General features: G+C 40.6%; 2 protein-coding genes across 6 annotated transcripts in view; one reads left to right on the top strand and one right to left on the bottom strand.

Moving 5' to 3' along the window:
• The window catches only part of MDM2 (MDM2 proto-oncogene), a 33,219-nt gene extending 23,514 nt beyond the window's left edge, over positions 1-9,705 (top strand). For all 3 annotated transcript variants that reach the window (XM_069975003.1, XM_069975020.1, XM_069975011.1), the window contains exons 9-11: positions 4,082-4,243; positions 7,168-7,242; positions 8,168-9,705. In XM_069975003.1, the coding sequence (XP_069831104.1) occupies positions 4,082-4,243; positions 7,168-7,242; positions 8,168-8,728 (798 nt within the window). In that variant the 3' untranslated portion in view covers positions 8,729-9,705. The remainder of the gene's footprint in view (positions 1-4,081; positions 4,244-7,167; positions 7,243-8,167) is intronic.
• An 8,356-nt stretch (positions 9,706-18,061) lies between these two features.
• Positions 18,062-20,771, bottom strand: part of CPM (carboxypeptidase M) — a 141,499-nt gene continuing 138,789 nt past the window's right edge. For 2 of the 3 annotated variants that reach the window (XM_069955863.1, XM_069955864.1), the window contains exons 7-9: positions 20,074-20,226; positions 18,637-18,785; positions 18,062-18,431 (exon numbers count right to left, since the gene is read on the bottom strand). In XM_069955863.1, the coding sequence (XP_069811964.1) occupies positions 18,201-18,431; positions 18,637-18,785; positions 20,074-20,226 (533 nt within the window). In that variant the 3' untranslated portion in view covers positions 18,062-18,200. Of the gene's footprint in view, positions 18,432-18,636; positions 18,786-20,065; positions 20,227-20,771 lie in introns of those variants that run through there. The other variant, XM_069955869.1, reaches the window with a different exon arrangement.

The raw sequence follows: 20,771 nt of genomic DNA, 5'->3' as shown, positions 1-20,771 counted from the left end.
ATGTTTTTAGGTCCAGACCTAAAATCATTGGCTGACAGCGAACGATGAATAAACTGTTTTACATTACCTTCCCGATCCTCTCATGCCCTCTGCTTTCACTCTGGGCGCTGCGACTGTAGCTTCAAAGCTGTCACTGAGCTGACAGGTGGCTCAGCTAATCACTGTCTGCAGCAATACCAGCCAATGACTGGCTGAGCGGCCTGTCAGCTAACACAGGCTGCTCTGAGCTACAGCCGCGGCGCCGGGAGTGAAAGCAGAGGGCAGGAGAAGACCGGGAGTGGGGAGAGGTAATGTGTAAAAGTTTAGGGCAAGGGCTGCACTAACATTGTTGCTAAACAATCATTGAGCCGTGCAATAGGCTCAGTAAACAAGAACCAATCTAGCAGATTGACACCTGTTAACATTATTGTTCAGAGAGGGAGTGTGCAGGGAATCACTAATATAGATCACCTTTTGCTGAAAGCCCCTGCACAGATGCTGCTGTAGAAGCATCTGCATTCTTTAGCTTCTCCTACATCTATGCATGAGCTGTCAGCAAGAGGTGAATCTATATTAGGAATTCCTTCATTGAGTGGCCCTGCCCCCGCTCACTACCCACAATCCACCCCAAACCAGCCAGAAGCAACCCTTATACTGTACTTCTAGCTCCTAGTCTAAGGATGGTATTACACAGGCCGATGGGGGCCAGATAATACCTGTAAACGGGCAGCGATCTGCTAGATCGTCGCTCGTTTACTGGGCCTATTACACGGCCCGATAATAGTTGCTTAACTATATACATTACCTATCCACGCTCCAGGGCTGCTGCTGCGGTCTTCTTCTCCACAGGTCCCGCGCGCTCTAACTTCAAAGTGGCCTGTCTCTGAAGCTAGAGCGCGCAGGGCCCGGGGAGAAGAAGACCGCAGCAGCATCCCTGTAACGTGGATAGGTAATGTATATAGTCAGTTGCCGGAGGTCAGCGCCCAATGAAAATAGGTCCAAACCTATATCAACGATCAGCCGATGATCGTTGTAATCGGCTGATCGTTGTATTTATTACATGGTGCGATAATCGGCCGATTCAGGCCGATTATCGTTCCGTGTAATAGTACTCTAAGGGCCCTATTACACCACATTATCTGACAGAGATTTTTTTGAGCCAAAGCCAGGAACAGGCTATAAACAGAGAACAGGTAATAAATGAAAGATTGAGATTTTTCCCTCTTTTTAAATCCATTCCTGGCTTTGACTTAAAAAAATCTGTCAGATAATTTGTTGGTGTAATAGGGCCACAGCAGGAATAGTTAGAAGCAGACAATGTAGAGTATTAGTGGCCAAGGTAAATATCATAAAAAAAAAACGTTTTTGTCGTGTATATCTAGCACTTTGGTGCTACCAGGGAGATCAGAATGTGAACTTTACATGCTTGCAGTTTGGCCCAGCAAGCAAGGAGTTAGTTGACCCCTTCATTGCTGGGCTGTCTGCATCTAAAACTCCCATTCTTATTTCCCTGAGCGATCTCTTTCCTCAGCTGATAGCTGCAGGGTAAACAGGAGTGCCGGCTGGGAAATCAGAACGTGAGCTTCAGATACAGACAGCCCAGCAGTGACTGGGTCAATTAACTCCTATCTTGCTGTTACACTTTAACTTGGTCCTGGTTCAATTAGTGGACTGAGATCCTGGTGGTGGGGGTACTGTGGTCCTGGTGGCAGCCCTGTGGACTGTGCTTGGCTGCTGGCGCTGTTCTTCTCTTCAGGTACAGCTTAAACCCAGAAGGACACTGGCTGCTAAAGGAAGCAGGAAGATTGTGCTGCTTCCTGATTCGCCACTTGATCACATGACCTTCCTGCATTTGATTAGTGGAGGCCCAGTCATGTGATGGTCACAGGGTTATCAATCCCCTGGTTGGTGGAGTTCCATATTCTTGTACGGTATTATTGCAGCTGCACTGCAGGTGTTATAATGGGTCAATCTCACTGGGCCCCCTGGTTCTTTTTATCTTACAGGACTATTTTAAGGAAGTACTTTGGAGATTAAATGTTTTTAAATCAACTTGTTTCAGAATAATTTACAGTTTTGTAAATTACTTACATTTAAAAAAAATACTCAAACCTTCCTTACTAGAGTTGAGCTAAGCCCTTCGTTTAATCAGGGTTCCACTCATCAAGTCACCTGCCTGTCAGCACTGCTCTGCTTCCTGCCACTCCTCCCAGGATGCCGGGAAAAGCTGGATCCAATCATGTGAAACTTCTCCCAGTTTCCCAGGACTGGAACCAGCTTTTTTCCGAACCCAGGATGGAGCAGCAAGGGGCGAAGTAGCGCTGATCAAACAATTAGATGAGCGATTCGTTCACCTCTATTCCTTACCTATCAGGTGTTGTGTCAAGAATAGAGATGAGCGAACCTCGAGCATGCTCGAGTCGATCCGAACCCGAACTTTCGGCATTTGATTAGCAGTGGCTGATGAACTTGGATAAAGCCCTAAGGCTATGTGGAAAACATGGATATAATCATTGGCTGTATCCATGTTTTCCAGACAACCTTAGAGCTTTATCCAAGTTCAGCAGCCCCAGTTAATTAAATGCAGAACGTTCGGGTTCGGATCAACTCGAACCCGAACCCGGTTCGCACATCTCTAGTCAGAAATTGTCCAGGGCAGTAGCAAATCCCTATAGAAAACCATTCCTGCTCTGGACAGTTCCTGAACCAGACAGAGGTGGCAGCAGAGAGCACTGTGTCACACTGAAAAGAAAAATCCATTTCCTGAAGGACGCACAGCAGCTGAAAGGTATTGGAAAGCTTGGATTTTTTATAACATAAGTAATCTGTATAATTTTTTTTACACCAGTTTAAGACCCAATATTAGGGGTAGAAAGAATTAACCCTGTTCATCCATCAGACCTGTCCCCACCCATAACCTAAGCTTGTTTGTAACAGGCTTCTAGTAGATGAATTGGACCATTTGTCTGCAGCACATTCCGACTCACACCCTGAAGCTGCTGAAAATCCTCCTGATCTGGTCCACTCTGACTCCACTGCTCTGTCCTCTCCCTCCCTTCTGAGACAGAGGTCACATGATTTCTCTCTTCTGTTGCCAGGCGTGCTGTAACCCCGCCCACAACTGACAACACACAGTGATCACCTGGCCAAGAGCGGCAAAAACAGCAGCCTCTTCTGAGTAGTGGAGGGGAAAGGAGAAACTTGTTTCACATCTCTTTTTCCAATCTGTGTAGATAAATAGACAGAGAGAAGGGATAGATGGATGCTGTGTTTACTGTGTAAAGTGGAAGCAGATCGAGCCAGTGGTGGGCAAATACTACAAGACAGAAGCTATGCTTTTTGTGCATCTTACATTTTTTGGGAATGCTGGAGTTCCCCTTTAATACTTTGAGTGATCTGACTTTAAACTAGGATATTTTCATTTATTAACAGATCCTGGAAATGGTAACATAGAAGATTGTTGGCAGAAAAAGGAGTAATTTCTTTCTTATCTTATGTTAGACATATGTTTATCCCAGGCAGGTTTACATTATTGTAGATTTACCTACTAATCAAATCAGAAGTAAGATAGTTTTTCAATATGCAATAAATGACATTTCATTTTAGAAAAATTTAAAACAAGCGCGTGTGTGTGTGTATATATATATATATATATATATATATATATATATATATATATATATATATATATATATATAAAAGCCAGTTAGTTTTCCTGTTAATAGGTTGTTTAATAAATGGCACTCAACAGTTATGCATGTCTGCTTGAACTTTGTGTGAACCCTATGTAGAAATCATAAATATACAGAATTGCAGTGGACATTCCACTAGTAAGTGGTATAATTTTTTTTTATTATGAAAACTGAGCACTACTTATTGCAATTCTACCAAGCTGTTTTCCAGCTACTAAAATCAGCCAACCCGAAGGAAACAGGCAAGCAATACCTAGAGATGACTTATTTTTGTGTGATGAAGCGTTTCTGCAAAAATGTGTGCCTTTTCTACATCAAAATCCATATGTTAAACAATGATAAATTCTCCCCCATTGTTTATGGCATATTATGTAAGTCTGAGTCATGTATATTTTTTCTGTTTTCTTTAGGATCATGAGGCACGCTCAGTAAGTGGTGACTCAGATTGGTTGGAGCCAGATTCTGATTCTGATCAGTTTAGTGTTGAGTTTGAGGTTGAATCTGTGTATTCAGATGATTATAGCCCTAGTGGAGATGAAGAAAGCCCAACAGATGATGATATAGATGATGAGGTAAGATTGCTTGCTTGTTAACAGTGTACATAGATCTGTATTGTAAATAGTTGTTTTTTTTTTTCCTGTATTTTTGTAAGTTGTTAATAAATGCACCGTATACCATGCATGGATATCGCTGATCCTGCATTTGCTGCAGTTAAGTGCACACCCTTGTTGTCTAGCTCTCAAAGAGATATGTAATTCAGACTGGAAAAAGTAGAGTCATGTACTTGATGGAAATTTGTATATATACACTGTAAATTCTCAATGACAAGTTCACAGCAGATCCACAGTTTGTGACCATATTGGTAATGATATACGACATTGAGAGAGAGGAGCTGTTGCACATCACACCTATAGCTGACTCTAATGCCACTCGGCTATATTTAAAAACCAACACCAGGATGTTGGTATATAATTTGATCAAACCACATTACCCCATGCACCTACTAGAGATGAGCGAGTCCATCCGAACCCGATCGTGCGGCATTTGATTAGCGGGGGCTGCTGAACTTGGATAAAGCTCTAAGGTTCTCTGGAAAACGTGGATACTGCCAATAACTATATCCATGTTTTCTACATAGCCTTAGGGCTTTATCCAAGTTCAGCAGCCCCCGCCAATCAAATGCCGATCGTTCGGGTTCGGATGGACTCGAACCCGAACCCGGTTTGCTTATCTCTAGTCCCTACACTAACTCCACACTGTGTCGGTCAGCAACCGCTAACCCCACAAAGCATGCACAAACAGGGAAGGGAGGCCATGGAATGGCCCTGCAACCCCAATGTCACAGGACCAAACCCAAAGTGCCCCCCCCCCCCCCCCCCCCCCCCAAAACACCAAGCTGCCACCAAACAACACAAGTGTGAATATGATCTTTTACTCACCATTACTGCTGCAGATAGAATGGGAAAGATAGGAGGTACTGACATGTGAGCACAGGTGTATCCTGCTAATTTGGGTCATATTGGTAATGAAAGTGGTTTAAAATGTGTGATACATGTAAGGAATATCTCATACTTACATGTCTGATCTGTAGGATAAAATTCCATCTCTTGAGGCTGGAGAGCAGGATATCTTGCGGCATTACTGTTGAAGACATATTGGAGAAGCACATTTCTATGTGATGTATGTGAAGGCATTGTGATTTCGAGTATCATTTAGCTTTATTTACTGATTATTATTTCTTTTCTTTTTTTATATACATGACCTCTAAATCTTTATGCCTTCATTGCAGTATTTCCTCTCTTGCTTCTTTAGGCTGCTGTAAGCCTGGTCTGTTGAGTTTTGGGTTGTGAAGATGATCAGAAACCCCTTACCTCACTGAAATGCAGTTCAGCAATGCATTTCAGTGAGTGGCCTTCATTCTTCAGTGTTTCTTATCATTGCCATGTGATCAGATGTGAGTGGGAAAGCAGTGAGGCCTGTTTCTTCCCACACACACTGAACTTACAGATTGCCAGCAGCAGCTTCCATTGTAGAAGACTAAGCACGGTCTGCAAGGTATGGAAATGGAAAGTGTCTCTATCATAACTTTTGGACAGAAAATTGTAGATTCATAAATTATTCAATATTAGAAAAACACAGCTGCTTTCTTTCAAAAATATAGTGCCCCACATGTGCACAGGTTGAATGTGGTATTGGAGCTTTGCATTGTTCACTTGCGTGCAATACAGGACAGAAACCATGGGCAATTATGGCATTGTTGCCAGAAGAAAGCATTTATGTCCTTAACCATGTACAGTCTCTGGAACATAAAAGTAACACTCATGCAAATGCTGCAGCCTTTTTCAATGTTTTTTGCTGCTCGTTCATGCAATTGCTTGGTTGGTAGCACTGGTTCAAGGAACTGCAACATTGACACATTCAAGTGAATCTAACAACACTCCCTTGCACCGCTGCTATGAAAAGTATATGATATATAAAATAGATGCACTGTCAATCATCAACTGATTTTGGCTAATACGGCTAGCCATGCCAACCATGCACAGTGAAAGGTCCTTATGTTAGTTGTGCCTTCACTCAGATTGCATGCAGTCATCTGCACAGTAATGTCAAAGCATGAAATGGTAAATCAAGCAATTTCAGCCATCTTATATTTATGGCAACATAAGCCCTTTTATAAATGTTGTTCCTTATTGTGACTGGTAAAGCTCCAGTATCAACAGCAGTGTCATGCAGCCATTGGAAATGTGAGAAATAGCCTATAGAAGATTTAAAAAAAAAAACAACTAAGTGATCTTTATGCTAATATATACTGATAATACACAATAGAGGGGTTTTCTCGTCTGACGTAATTGATGGCCTATCCTCAAGATGCCAATGCTTGGCATACTACATAGACTACACAGTGACCAGGCCTGCCATCTGTGCACTGTTCATTGTTTAGTTTTTGTGCTTGGTTGCTGCAGTTCTGCTTTCATTCGGAGCTGCAGTAACACAGCAGGGCCACTACACAATGACAGCTCTTCCCGACTGGTCATCGGTGTTGGGGATGGCATAGGCAATCAGTCATTTTAGCCCAGAGATCCCATTTTAAATATAATAGAGGAAAAAATCTGAAGAGCGTGGATATTGAGGTAGTATTAGTGATGGTGTACATAATTCTAAATATTTATTTTTCAAAACTAATAATCCAAGCCCACCAGAATACAGTTGTAGGGCAGCTTAACATGTGTGTTGTCTTCTATTGCCAGACCAGGCCCTTCTTTGGCAACTTTAATGGCTTATTTAAGCACCAAAGGCACCAAGCTTTGGCTGGCTGCAGAGAAGTTTAGATGCTTGTAATAACTAACTGTAGCAATAAGCCAGTAAGGTCACTCTGTATGCCATAATTTTAGCTTTTTTTTTTTTTTTTTGAGATTTTTCCTAGGGTAGTAGAGGAAGGCTGTTTAATGAATACTATTACGTTTTGATAAACCCATTTTAATTTTTGACTTTTCAGGTTTATCAGGTGACTATATATCAAGCTGAAGAATCGGGTGACTCTTTTGATGAGGATACTGAAATTTCTGAAGCTGTAAGTATTTTTACTATAGAGCTTTAGTTGTAATACACAGTTGACACTTAATGCAGATGGTATGTGTTTATTTCCTTTGCCTGCACCATCTCTCACCATCTCTCGCCTTCAAGGGGTTCTCCCATGAAATTAGGAAAAATAAAGCTTTAAAGTAACACCCACTGCTATTCTAACACAGTCTATGTGAAAACAGCCACTCTCCATTGTAATGGTCATGCTTTTTATGCTATTTCTTTGCTACTCGGCAGCTCTGGTGCTATCCCTTTCTGTGGGGAAGCTTAGTGTAATCATTTCATCGGGAATTTGCTGTATTTCCCAGAAGTTCATTGCAGTCTGACCCTGGATATTTACCTTTTTTTTATTTTTATTGCAGCTTTGTTTTCCTGTATCCCTACATTGACCAATGTAGAAAAAAGTCCCTTACACACAGCTGCAGACATCCCACAAATGCATAGGGCTGTGGGATCTAATTTCCTTAAATATTTCTGTGGATCTCTGTGTAGTACAATTTACCTTTTCACTTTACATATACAGGATTGTACTGAGGAGTGCACTAAGATGCAAAGGTATCAGTGTGCATGGTGAGAAGGCCAGCAAAGGAAATTGTTGGTCCATCAGAAGGTGTTGTTCCCTATTGATCAGCACAAAAAAGGATAGCAGGGGGTGCTACTGCTGACATGTTTAATCAATTGCTAGGAATAGAAATATTTATCTTCTTACTGTTAAAATATATATATATATATATATATATATATATATATATATATATATATATATATATATTTTTTTTTTTTTTTTATCAACAACCCCTTAAAATGTTCTGTAGATGTCACTAAGGGGCTGAATGATAAAGTAGTTTGCTCTTTGGGTCCATTGGTGTTCTCCAGAAATTTTGTAAATATAATTTTTCAATACTATTTTACAGGATTACTGGAAGTGTACAGAATGTGATGAGATGAATCCTCCTATTCCAAGGTATTGTAAAAGATGTTGGTCTCTTCGTAAAGACTGGCTTCCAGACCAAACTGAAAAGAAGAACCGGTCTTTGAAAAGAAAAGAGATGGAGGATTCTCTAGAAGATGAAGGCATTGATGTCCCAGATGGGAAGAAAGCAAAACTAACAACAGAGTCACAAGATTTAGCTGTTACAAGAAAAGAGGATGAGGGAATACAAAGCTCTGAATCCCAGGAAACAGAAGATTTTTCTCAGCCCTCTACATCTGGAAGCGTTGCATCTTGTAGTCAGGAGGAGTACAGGGAAGGTGAACAAGCTCACGAGGAAGGTTCAGAACAGAGTCTTCCACTTTCTAGTGTTGAACCTTGTGTAATCTGCCAGACTAGGCCGAAGAATGGATGCATTGTCCATGGCAGAACAGGGCACCTCATGGCATGTTTCACCTGTGCAAAAAAGCTTAAGAAGAGGAACAAGCCTTGCCCTGTATGCAGGCAGCCAATTCAGATGATAGTCTTAACCTATTTCAGCTAAAAGTCAGGCCCTATCAGTGGATATGCCATAGAAATGCAAGAACTACAAATAATTATTGAACTCTTTACAATATATAAGTGGTAGGGAAGGGACTATCAGCATATAAATTATCTTGTGATATTGGACTGTTGCAGTTGTCTACTACAGTAGCCTTTGGAAGCACTTGCACATAACTAAATAGTTTAATATCACTGTGGGGCCGAAAAGAATTGAACTTTAATTTTCCATCATTATCTGTGCTCAAGAGCAGACAAAATACTACATAGACTTTAGGAGTCAATATCACCAGTTTATAGTAGTCTTTAGTCTTTTGTCGAAAGTTCTAAAAGCATTAAAACTGGTCCTATAGTCAAAGACAAGCATTTGTGGTACTTTAGCAGGCATCTGGGGTGTTCAGCTTGAGTTAGTGCACCACTGTAAATAAGCAGTTCCTGTCACAATAGATATGCTCAATGGAAGATGAACCCATTGTTCAAAGGGTAAACAGGTGCACACAGTAGAGATTTTTCATAAGGTACTCTAAATCAGAAGGGGGTGTTTATCGGTAGAGGGGCCTGCTGAGTAACAGGCACATGAACGAATATGCTGCAGCACCTTGATCAACATTATAGGGACTGAATTTCTGGTTAGGGGTTATGATAACCTTTGCAACACTCATCAAATGTAGCACAAACTAAGCATGTTCATTTCTTATTTAGGTTAAAAGCACCAGATTTAACAGTAATGTCTGGTCAATGAGTTTCAGATGTTCAGTAATTTATCTAATGACACTGAAGAGTCCAATGACCTATTAATAGAGGAATGGGATGTTAATTTTCCCAAGACCCCTTTCAGAAACTAATATTACATTGTATAAAGAGGCACAATTGCCCTTATAACTTGCCTTTTTTAAGGTGTTTTAGGGTATATTCACACGGACGGGCACTCGCTGCGAGCCCGGCAGGTCCTGGCAGTTCCTATACACTACATACTTGCTGCGGTCTAAACGACCGCAGCGAGTATGTAATTCTGCCGCCCTTAACCCCTTCTGCTCCCCCGCTGTAGGCATACTTTACCTGTCCTTGCTGCACGGGTCCGGCGTCCTGCTCTCCTGTCCGGCCAATCAGTGTGTTGCCCAGCCGCAGCCACTGATTGGTCGGATGGGAGAGCAGGACGCCGGACCCGTGCAGCAAGGACAGGTAAAGTATGCTTACAGCGGGGGAGCCGGCCGGGAGCAGAAGGGGTTAAGGGCGGTATAATTACATACTCGCTGCGGTCGTTTAGACCGCAGCAAGTATGTAGTGTATGGGAACTGCCAGGACCTGCCGGGCTCGCAGCGAGAATCTCGCTGCGAGCCCGTCCGTGTGAATATACCCTTAAGGTGTTTGCCATTAGTTTAATGAACTTTCTGTTGGCTGTGTTTGTTGCTTTTAACCAGTTACCTGCAATACAGATCCACCAGAGTGGTGGCATTTAAACAGGAAAAAGTCCTGACAAAAGAAAGTTGATAAATCGTTTGCAGAATGCTGAGCTCTCCTAGAATGAGGTAGCAATATATGTTTTTATTAATGACCGATGTATGCTGTGCAGAGTATAAAACCTTAGTGCCTTGAACACAAGTTTACCTTGTGATTGAGCTAGATCATCTGCCTGCAGTGAACTTCTATACAGTAGTGAGCAGATACCTCATAATGTATAGGCTCAGTACTGGGCTAAAGGAGGTCCACCTTAAATAAAGTAGATGTTTGTCTTGCTCTATCCTTGGTTATGTCTTGAGAATTAGAAATTACCTCAGTTAGTGTATAAAGCAAGTGTTGTATTATGTGTGAACACAGCCAAAAGACTCTCTGTAGCAGGCGTTCAAAAAAAAAATATATATCTCTATATACACACACACACTGTACTAAAAAGCTGCACTACTTTATCATAATTCACTGTGTTCAAACATATCCTTACCCAAATGTCCTAATGTTTGCTTTCAATTGCTCCTCAATATACCCCTTATAAGGCTTCTAAAAAAAAACAATTTATACAGAACACACCATATTTTTTTTTCTCCTAAATATTGATTGAGTTTTTGAGTGAGAGAAAGCTTGCATTGGAAATGGATTTTTTTTCCATTTTTCTAGTAATCATTTGTCCTGTTGTAATGAAATCTGAGATCATTTTTGTTCTCTTTTAGAAAGGCTTGTTCATTGAAGTTCTGTTACCCTGTTTTGGTGTTTGTATGTTTTTGATATTCTGTGTGAAGTGAAGCTTTTCCATAATTTATAGTAATTGATCATACTATAAAAGTTCTTTGATTACTTCAATGGCTAATATCCTATTATATTTGGTAAAAATGAAGAATTTTTCGTCTCTTAAGCTTGCAATAGTTTAATTCTCAGTCTTAAGATGTAGTGTGAAAGATTTAGGTTCCAATGTTAGATTTTACAATTTATTGGCAGAGTGGTCTGCAATGTCTAGGTGCCACTCCAGTACATTATAATACTCAACCTAATGCACTTATTGTTGGTAAATATGAACACTCACAGTATCATTGGGAAATCCGCAGTCTCAATGTTTAAAAAAACAAAACAAAAAACAACCTGTCAAAAGTTTTGATCGGTCTGGATCTGAGTGTTCAGACCTATACCGATCGGGAGAACATGCTGCAGCGCATCTCTCTGCTCTGAGTTAGAAAAGAGTCTGATTTATAATGGAGCTCTTTTCTAACTAAAAGGCAGTGGATTTGCTGCATCTGGTCTTCTCCCGATGGGTACACCTTTGAACACTCAAACCCGGACCGCTCAAAACTTTTGACATGTCTCTATGACTATGAATTTCTTCTCTTCTTTGTACTACAGTTTGTTCCCATTTGATTAAAAAGGATACCATCATTCCTGAAATGTTAAAAGGAGTTCTAGACATTTTTAAAGGTGACAACATTGACCACAAGTCCACAAATTGAATAAAAATTAAAATAGTCCCCTCCCACATGTACCCCTTGCCTATTTGCATTTCTATGGTACATGGACTTCATAGAGGGTTCTGAGCAGGCATTCTGGTGGATCAGGTGCACCCATGGATTGCATAAATGGCCATGTTTGGTGACTAGGCAATTGCTCTATTTTTTTAAAATAGCCATACCTGTGTGGTTTTGTAAAACCACTATATAAAATGATTGCTTAAACCTTACTTACCTTTTTAGTACACGCACTGCTAGTGATACTTATCTGCATAAGTCGGGGAGAGGGAACCCTTGGCCCTCCAGCTGTTGCAAAACTACAACTCCCATCATGCATGGACAGTCAAAGTTTTGGTTGTCCAGGCATAATGGGAATTGTGGATTTGCAGCAGCTGGAGGGTCAAGGGTTCCCCATTCCTTGCGTAAATCATATTAGTTTCTTACTATCTTTCCTCTCTGTACTGCCCCCCTTGACTTATTATAGTGTGGTATAAGGCCGTTACAGTTTTGGTGAAATATTTTCTAATTCTCATTTTAGTTATTTATTTTAAAATTCATCTCTTCTTCGCCAGCAGTGATTCTCCTGCTGTATTAGCCAGAGAGTAGAGCCAGAAATAATGTTGTGGTAGCTTTTAGCACCTTGATGATTATTTTTTGCACTGTGAAAAATGTCCAAGTCCTAAGAGATGATGTGTACATTCTCACTCTCTGTGTAGAACATGTAACTAAAATGCACTGTAATTAACTGTAACATCTAATATATTTATATATTAAAATTATTTAATATTGTTTGCTGGTCATTTTTTTTCCAATTTGTGTCATGAGCTCTTTTAACACTCTATTTATGCATTTCATAAAGCACAATGATACAAATAGGTCAATGGGCTGCACTTGTGTTATGAGCTCTAATCATGCATGTGCCTGAATCTGGGATCACAAAAACATGTCCAGGTTTCTTTGCTTTTATTGTGTGCATGGTATGTGACTGGACAAGGCATGCTACAGTCGTGTGCATAAGGTCTTACCAAAATATTCCCCTCCATGGATCTTGTTCAGTACTTTATTGCAATCCAAACACTGAATGGTACACTATATTAGGGTTCCAGGTGGTAATTATTTGCAAATAATCAAATACAGCCTCATCGCCATAGGTCTTTCTCCAGTTGTAGTTAGTTCTGATCTAGTATCCTCACTGGCCCTAGGAAAGTTATGGAGCAGACCAACAGCAGCATCTATCATAGTTCACAGTAATTACTCTTCAACTGTCATGGTCATCATAATTTCCTTTTGACTCTTATTGGAGATGTGTAACTTAGTTTTGTGAATATTTAAGCAGAATACAGTGATGGAAAGCAGAATATATCAAAGTACTTTCAATGTCTGGATGAGAGTTTTTATTGATTTTATATTTTTTATGCAATTTCCCAGATGTATATTATAGACAGGATTCTGACTTTTTAATTATTTCCCAGAGAATGGGGTATTTTTGTAGCCTTTTACATTTATAGGCTACACAGTATTTTGCAACCGAAACCAGGAGTGGATTAAAAACACAGAAAGGCTCTGTTCACACACTGATGAAATTAAGTAGATGTCCGTCATTTGACGGCAAATTTCCATTATTTTAAAACAACAAGCTGTTGTCTTATAAAATAACAGCAATTATTTGCCATTAAATGGCATCCATCTGCTCAATTTCATCAGTGTGTGAACAGAGCCTTTTTGTGTTTTTAATCCACTCCTGGTTTTGGTTGCAAAATACTGTGTGGGAACATAGCCTTAGGGCCCTATTCCACCGGACGATTATCGTTCAGATTATCGTTAAATCGTTCGAATCTAAACGATAATCGTTCGGTTGAAATGCAGTAACGATTAACGACCGAACGAGAAATCGTTGATCGCTTTATAAGACCTGGACCTATTTTTATCGTTGCTCGTTCGCAAAACGTTCGCAAATCGTTCGCATTGAATAAGACATCGTTCGGTCGTTCGCAATAGATACGAACGCAATAGCGAAGAAATACGGAAGAAGAAACGATCGCAATTACGATCATAAGTAACGATTATCGTTCCATGGAAATGAGTGAACGTTTTCAGGTCTTTCGCAATAGCGGTCGTTTGAGATCGTTAATCGTTAACGATTATGCTAACGATAATCGTCCGGTGGAATAGGGCTTTTAGATTGTAAGTCCTCGTGGGCAGGGACCTCTCTCCTCATGTACCAGTCTGCCATTTACCTTTTTATGTAATGTGTTTTGATCTTGTAATGTTCCTGTTTGTTAACCCCTATCTCTTGTATTTGTTTTGGAATCAAGGGTGCTTTATGAATAAATTATAATAATAATGTAGGTCCATATAAAATATAAAATGCACTGTAGATTTTTTCTTTTACTCCTCAAGTGACATAGCTTGTCAGCGGAAGTTGAACAGGCTACATCTCTCACTTGCCCCTACACATGCCAAGTATTAATGAGCAGCATCAACTTTCTTTAGTGGAGATTTCGGCCAGTATAAGTGAATAAAAAATAATGCAGAGAGCGCCCCCTGGTATTAGAAATTACAGGGTAAGTTTAAAACACATTATGGGTAAAATATCTAATTAAAGTATAATAAAAAATATTTATATACTAGAAAATGTACCCGGCGCTGCCCGGGTATAAAGTGTCGGTGTGTTAATTAGATTTGTTCTAAGGTGCCCAGGAGGCCAAGCTAAAGGTATTGTTTCATCTGAGTTAATCAGTGGAATTAGTGTATACCTGTAGTGCATAGTTGGAGGGGTTCTGTATACCCACAATGTATAGTTTTTAGGGGTCTCGCATATCTGTAGTGCATAGTTGGGGGGCTGTATACCTATAGTGTATATTTGGGGGGGTTCTGTATACCTGTAGTGTGTAGTTGGGAAGGGCTGTATGCCTGTAGTGTATAGTTGAGGGAGGTCCTGTATACCTGCAGTGTACAGTTGGTGAAGGTCCTGTATACCTGTACTGTATAGTTCGGGGGTCCTGTATACCTGTAGTATATAGTTGGTGCTGTATACCTGTAATGTATAGTTGGAGGTCTTGTATACCTGCAGTTTATAGTTTGATGGTCCTGGATACCTGTAGTGTATAATTGGTGGAGGTCTTGTATACCTGTAGTATATAGTTCGGGGGTCCTGGATACCTGTAGTGCATAGTTTGAGGGTCCTGTATAATTGTAGTATAGAGTTGGTGGGGGTGCTGTATACCTGTATTATATAGTTGGTGGAAGTCCTGTATACCTGTAGTGTATAGTTTGGGGTCCTGTATACCTGTAGTATATAGTTGGTGAGGGCCTGTATACCTGTAGTATAGAGTTGGTGAAGGTGCTGTATATCTGTAGTATAGAGTTGGTGGAGGTCCTGTATACCTGTAGTGTATAGTTTTGGGGTCCTGTATACCTGTAGTGTATAGTCTGGGGTCCTATATACCTGTAGTATATAGTTGGAGTTCCTGTATACCTGTAGTGTATAGCTTTTGGGGTCCTGTATACCTGTAGTATAGAGTTGGTGGGGGTGCTGTATACCTGTATTATATAGTTGGTGGAAGTCCTGTATACCTGTAGTGTATAGTTTGGGGTCCTGTATACCTGTAGTATATAGTTGGTGAGGGCCTGTATACCTGTAGTATAGAGTTGGTGAAGGTGCTGTATATCTGTAGTATAGAGTTGGTGGAGGTCCTGTATGCCTGTAGTGTATAGTTTTGAGGTCCTGTATACTTGTAGTGTATAGTTTGTGGTCCTATATACCTGTAGTATATAGTTGGTCTAGTTCCTGTATACCTTAAGTATATAGTTGGTGGAGGTCCCGTGCACCTGTAGTGTATAGTTTTGTGGTCCTGTATACCTGTAGTGTCCTGTATACCTGCAGGGTCGTATTTACCATTAGGCACCCATGGTCTGGTGCGTAGGGTAGCACCTTGCAGAGGGGCAGTACCCTCCTGTTCATACTTGCCAGAAAATCTGGTGTCTTTTCGAGGGGGGTATGGCGGTGTTATCCAGTCAGTATTGAACAGGTCTGGAATGGCAGTGTTATCCAGTCACAGTAAGGTGGTATTGGTCAGGCCTGGTGTGGCAGTGTTATCCAGTTACAGTATGGTGGTATTGGTCAGGTCTGGTATAGCAGTTTTTTCCAGTCATAGTATGGTGGTATTGGTCAGGTGTGTTATGACAGTGTTACCCAGTCACAGTTTGGCGGTATTGGTCAGGTCTGGTATGGCAGTGTTATCCAGTCACAGTATGGTGGTATTGGTCAGGTCTGGTGTGGCAGTGTTACCCAGTCACAGTGTGGTGTTATTGGTCAGGTCTGGTATGACAGTGTTATCCAGTCACAGTATGGCGGTATTGGTCAGGCTTGGTGTGGCGGTGTTAAATGTGACGTGTGGAGCTATTACCTACCTATCCTGATGCTAATTGGTGAGTGAGGATGGGGCACCTTCAGGTTTAGTGCTTAGGGCAGCAGCAGCTGGTAATACTGCCCTGTATACATGTACTGTATGGCTGCGTTCACAATACATATATTTCAGTCAGTATATTTCAGTCAGTATTGCAACCAAAACCAGGAGTGGATTAAAAACACAAAGGATCTGTTCACACAATGTTGAAATTGAGTGGATGGCCGCCATTTAATGGCAAATATTTGCTGTTATTTTAGAACAACGGCTGTATTATTGAAATAATGGCAGTTATTTACTGTTATATGGCGGCCATCCACTCAATTTCACCATTGTGTGAACAGAGCCTTTCTGTGTTTTTAATCCACTCCTGGTTTTGGTTGCAATACTGACTGAAATATACGTAGTGTGAATGCAGCCTATAGATGGAGTAGGGGGCCCTGTATACATATACTGTATAGATGGAGTAGGGGGCCCTGTATACATATACTGTATAGATGGAGTAGGGGCCCTGTATATACATGTACTGTATAGATGGAGTAGGGGGTCCTGTATACATATACTGTATAGATGGAGTAGGGGCCCTGTATATACATGTACTGTATAGATGGAGTAGGGGGTCCTGTATATACATGTACTGTATAGATGGAGTAGGGGGTCTACCAGTTATCACTGTGGATGTTGTGAGGCAGCTGCCCTAGCAACCATTGCTCCCTGTGAAAATGAAAGCAGTAATCCTATTGGTTGCTAAGGCTCCAACTGCCGTTTGCTGCTGGAGACATGCAGCTAATTATATCACCTGTGTGTGCAGTGTGGAGATTTCACATTCATCTCTATGGGGCGCCGCTCTTCCCCCTCCTGCACATCTGGCGGGGACGGGACCTTCGCAATAACCTTCCCGGGCACCCAATGTATCTGTGGGCCAAATATGGGGTCAAACGGTTCAGGCGTTTGGAAGTCTATACGGGACAGACTTTCATTTTATGATATAGATTATTGCAACAGGTACTTTTTTTCCTAACTAAGGGCCTTATTACACCAACAGATTATCTGACAGATTTTTTTTTAAGACAAAGTCAGGAATGGATTTGAAAAGAGGAAACATCTGTCTTTCCTTTATGACTATGTCTCTGTTTACAGTCCATTCCTGGCCTTGGCTTTAAAAAATCTGTCATAATCTGTTGGTGTAATAGGGCCCTTAAGGGTATGTGCACACTACAGATTCCGAGCAGAGAACTTCAAACAGCCTCCACCGCAAGCCCCAGCTTGTCCTATGGGCTCCATTCTATGCTCAGGCAGCTTCCACCATCTGCCTGAAGAATTGACATGTCAATTCTTTGGGTGGATGGCGGAATCTGCCTGACCATAGAATGGAGCCTATGGGACAAGCGGCAGAATCCTCTTAAAGTTCTCCGCTCGTAATCCGTACTGTGCACATACCCTAATTGAGATTTTCTGGTGGGGAGAAATTAGTCTGCTGGCTGGATTTCAAGGGGTCAGGCCACTAATGATGAAGCATTGATGGCATAATCTAATGGTGCGTTTACACGTAACGATTATTGTACGAATTTGCGCGATAACGATCGAATTCGAACGATAATCGTACATGTAAACGCAGCGAACGATCATACGACGAACGATACATCGCGCATTTTGATCTTTCAACATGTTATCAAATCGTCGTTCGCAAAAAAATTCGCAAATCATTCTGTGTGAACAATCGTTTGCCGATTTAACCAATGTGTGAGATAGGCTTAAGCGTTCGCAAAACGATCGCACAACGAATTTTCTGTACGATATATCGTACCGTCTAAACGCTGCTCTTTATTAAAAAAAAAAAACGTTACTCCGACATCGTTAATCGTACGATCGGGCCAATTATCGTTACGTGTAAACGCAGCATAAGGGAAACCCTTTTTATTGAAAATAAAATTCCACTTGTATGGAACAGATAATATATATAAAATATCTTTATTGTCTTTATTGTCTTTATGCAGACCAAAAATATTTACTTTCTTATATGCAGAGTAAAGGTTTTTGCAACATAGTTTTGTATAAGTTTACATGGCATATCTGACATTTGTAGCCCCTGGAGTGATTTCCAACCAATTTATAACTTAATCTTTTATTTGGCACTCTAAAGTGTGTTATGTAATAGCACCAACACAGTTCTCAAGAAGACTGTCACCAGGCATACTTGTAATGCACTGTTACTGTTACTGTTAGTGCCTTGAGTTACGGGACACAATGTTGTTGGAGTAGGCGTGCTTGTCATTTCACTGAACTTGAAATTGTAGATCCATGCAGCCAGGCTTGAGCTCTTTGGTATGGTTATGCTCTGTAATATTGATTTGTTTAACACTGTAACCTAAATGACAGAAAAATGAAGTTGCAGATAGTAAAGTTGGTGCATCATGTTAGATCATACACATTACAGAACGGGTTCATTGCTGACAGTTATTCTATTTCTTGTTCTGTATGCACCCATCAACCCAACCATGTCAATACTACTACCATAACCACAACCACTGTAGATGAACATCATTTTGTATGTGTACATTTTTGTTACTCACATTGAATGTGTATGCGCCTGGTAGAAGCAAAAGGTAATACTCCCCATTTTTATTAGTTTGGTAAGGGCATATGCGTTTTCTTTCCAGCACATCAACTATAGCATTTTGAATGGGTTGCCCATTCATGTCAAACACTTGTCCTTTTATTCCTACCAGATCAAGAAAAGAAGGGACAGTACAATTATCATAAATGCATTCCACATAGAATGTGTTCCATTTTACATGTTCACTCAAACTCCATGCCTGCCATTAGTGCTTGGAAAACTTGAAGGTGTTAATTAGGGTGTTCATATGCCACACATACGGTGTTTGCAGTGTGCTTGACACTGTGAGGGACGTTTATTAAGTCCGGCGTTCTCTGCGCCGACGCTTCCCTGATTTATGTAGAGGCGTACTACCTCTATATGATAAATTGAGCGAACCCAGAGTCCGCGCCCCCTGTTCCGCACCCTCCACACCCTCTTTCAGGCGCACTGGATGGAAAATGTCTTGATGCAAAAATTTATTCACAAACTGGCAGTTTGCGAATAAATTTATTTGCATTTGGACACTTTTTTGGTTGATAAATCCCACTTATGTGTTTTTGTCTTTTGTTATGAGTTACAAATGCAAAGAAAAGTAGGAATAAGCTAAAAACACTGTAACCACTACATGTGACTGTGCCCTCTAGGTATTTCTTTAGTTTTAAATAATATTTCACAGCAGGTCAAACTAGAAACCACTAGGCTACACACAATGCAGTGCTACAGAAACATGGCCAATTTTGCCAAATGGCCTACTCTTGTCTTCAGGTCAGGTGTGGTTTGTGATTAAAAGGGTTATCTAGTGCTACAAAAATATGGCCACTTTTCCTCTCTCTTGTGTCCAGATTGGGTGGGGTTTCAAACTCTGTTCCATTGAAGTAAGTTAGAGAGGGGAAAAAGTGGCCATGTTTTTGTAGCGCTGAAAAACCCCTTCAACCCCTTCGCATCCCCTGATTCCTAGGAGTCGCACATAGGGCACTAATAATAATATTGTTAGGATCTGTTTTAGGGCAGACCAAGGGGTAGTTCGGGGTAGGGGTCGAGTGTTCCATAGACCCTGAGCGAGCAGGGGTAGTACGCACATCTCCCTGTTAGGGTAAAATAGGGATAATCATACCTTGTGCCCTTTCTTTCACCTATTTAGTGTGATGTGATTATACCTTGCGATGGATCAGATTACAAGTCCTTTTTGAATACAACTGATTGGTAAGACTTTTACAAACAATAGGAATTGTAGTTTTGCAACAAATGGGGGGCCGAAGGTTCCCTATCCCTGCTCTACAGGGTACCTCATTTTAAATACTGAGATTAGCACAGAATTGTAGGCCACTTTAGGCCACCAGATGTCAAACCAAAAACTTGTAGCTCTTTATAATTCTATTTACCATCATTAGCATTGATATTTTTTACATACCCATATGGACCTGCTTCATGTACTCTATAACAGACACTCTGTTGTCATTCCAAAACCCCTGAAGTGTGGAGGGATCTGGATATTTACAGCATGAAATTTCAAGAGTGATTTCCATACACTGGTTGAAGATATAGTTGTAGTCTTGCATACCACCTGGAATCATGAAGGGTGGGGGTGATGTATTAAAAATATATTAAACAGATACATATATTAACATCATGCTCAAAACACACAAAACATTAAGCCTTTCATTATTTCCTACATGATCTCCAATCCCTACAGTCATTCAAGTTCTTAGAAATTTTAGTTTAACTGTTTAGTATATAAGAGAAAAGAAAATGTAATGATGATTATATTCCTTTTTGTTGATTATAATACAGAACTAATTTTAAAGGGGTGCTCTGCTCCAACATAACTTTTCATATGTTGTTGCCCATGGTGAGACTAACAATTCATTCCATATTTGTTATTATCTATTATCTATTCAGTCTTCTCCCACTTCTAAGCTGCTTCTAAATCTAAGCCTATGGAATGTAGGTCAGAGGTCACATATGTCAGTCCAACGCTCCTATTGTAAATATAAATAATATATAACATACTAAAGAAAAATTTGAATAGTATAGATGACTATGCCATTCCATACAGATTAAAATATATTGAAAGAACACTATTTTGGCATCCGTAAGGTGACCAGGACA

This window comes from Dendropsophus ebraccatus, chromosome 1, assembly GCF_027789765.1.
Source record: "Dendropsophus ebraccatus isolate aDenEbr1 chromosome 1, aDenEbr1.pat, whole genome shotgun sequence".
Taxonomy (NCBI): domain Eukaryota; kingdom Metazoa; phylum Chordata; class Amphibia; order Anura; family Hylidae; genus Dendropsophus; species Dendropsophus ebraccatus.
This window is presented reverse-complemented; position numbering and strand designations above follow the sequence as displayed.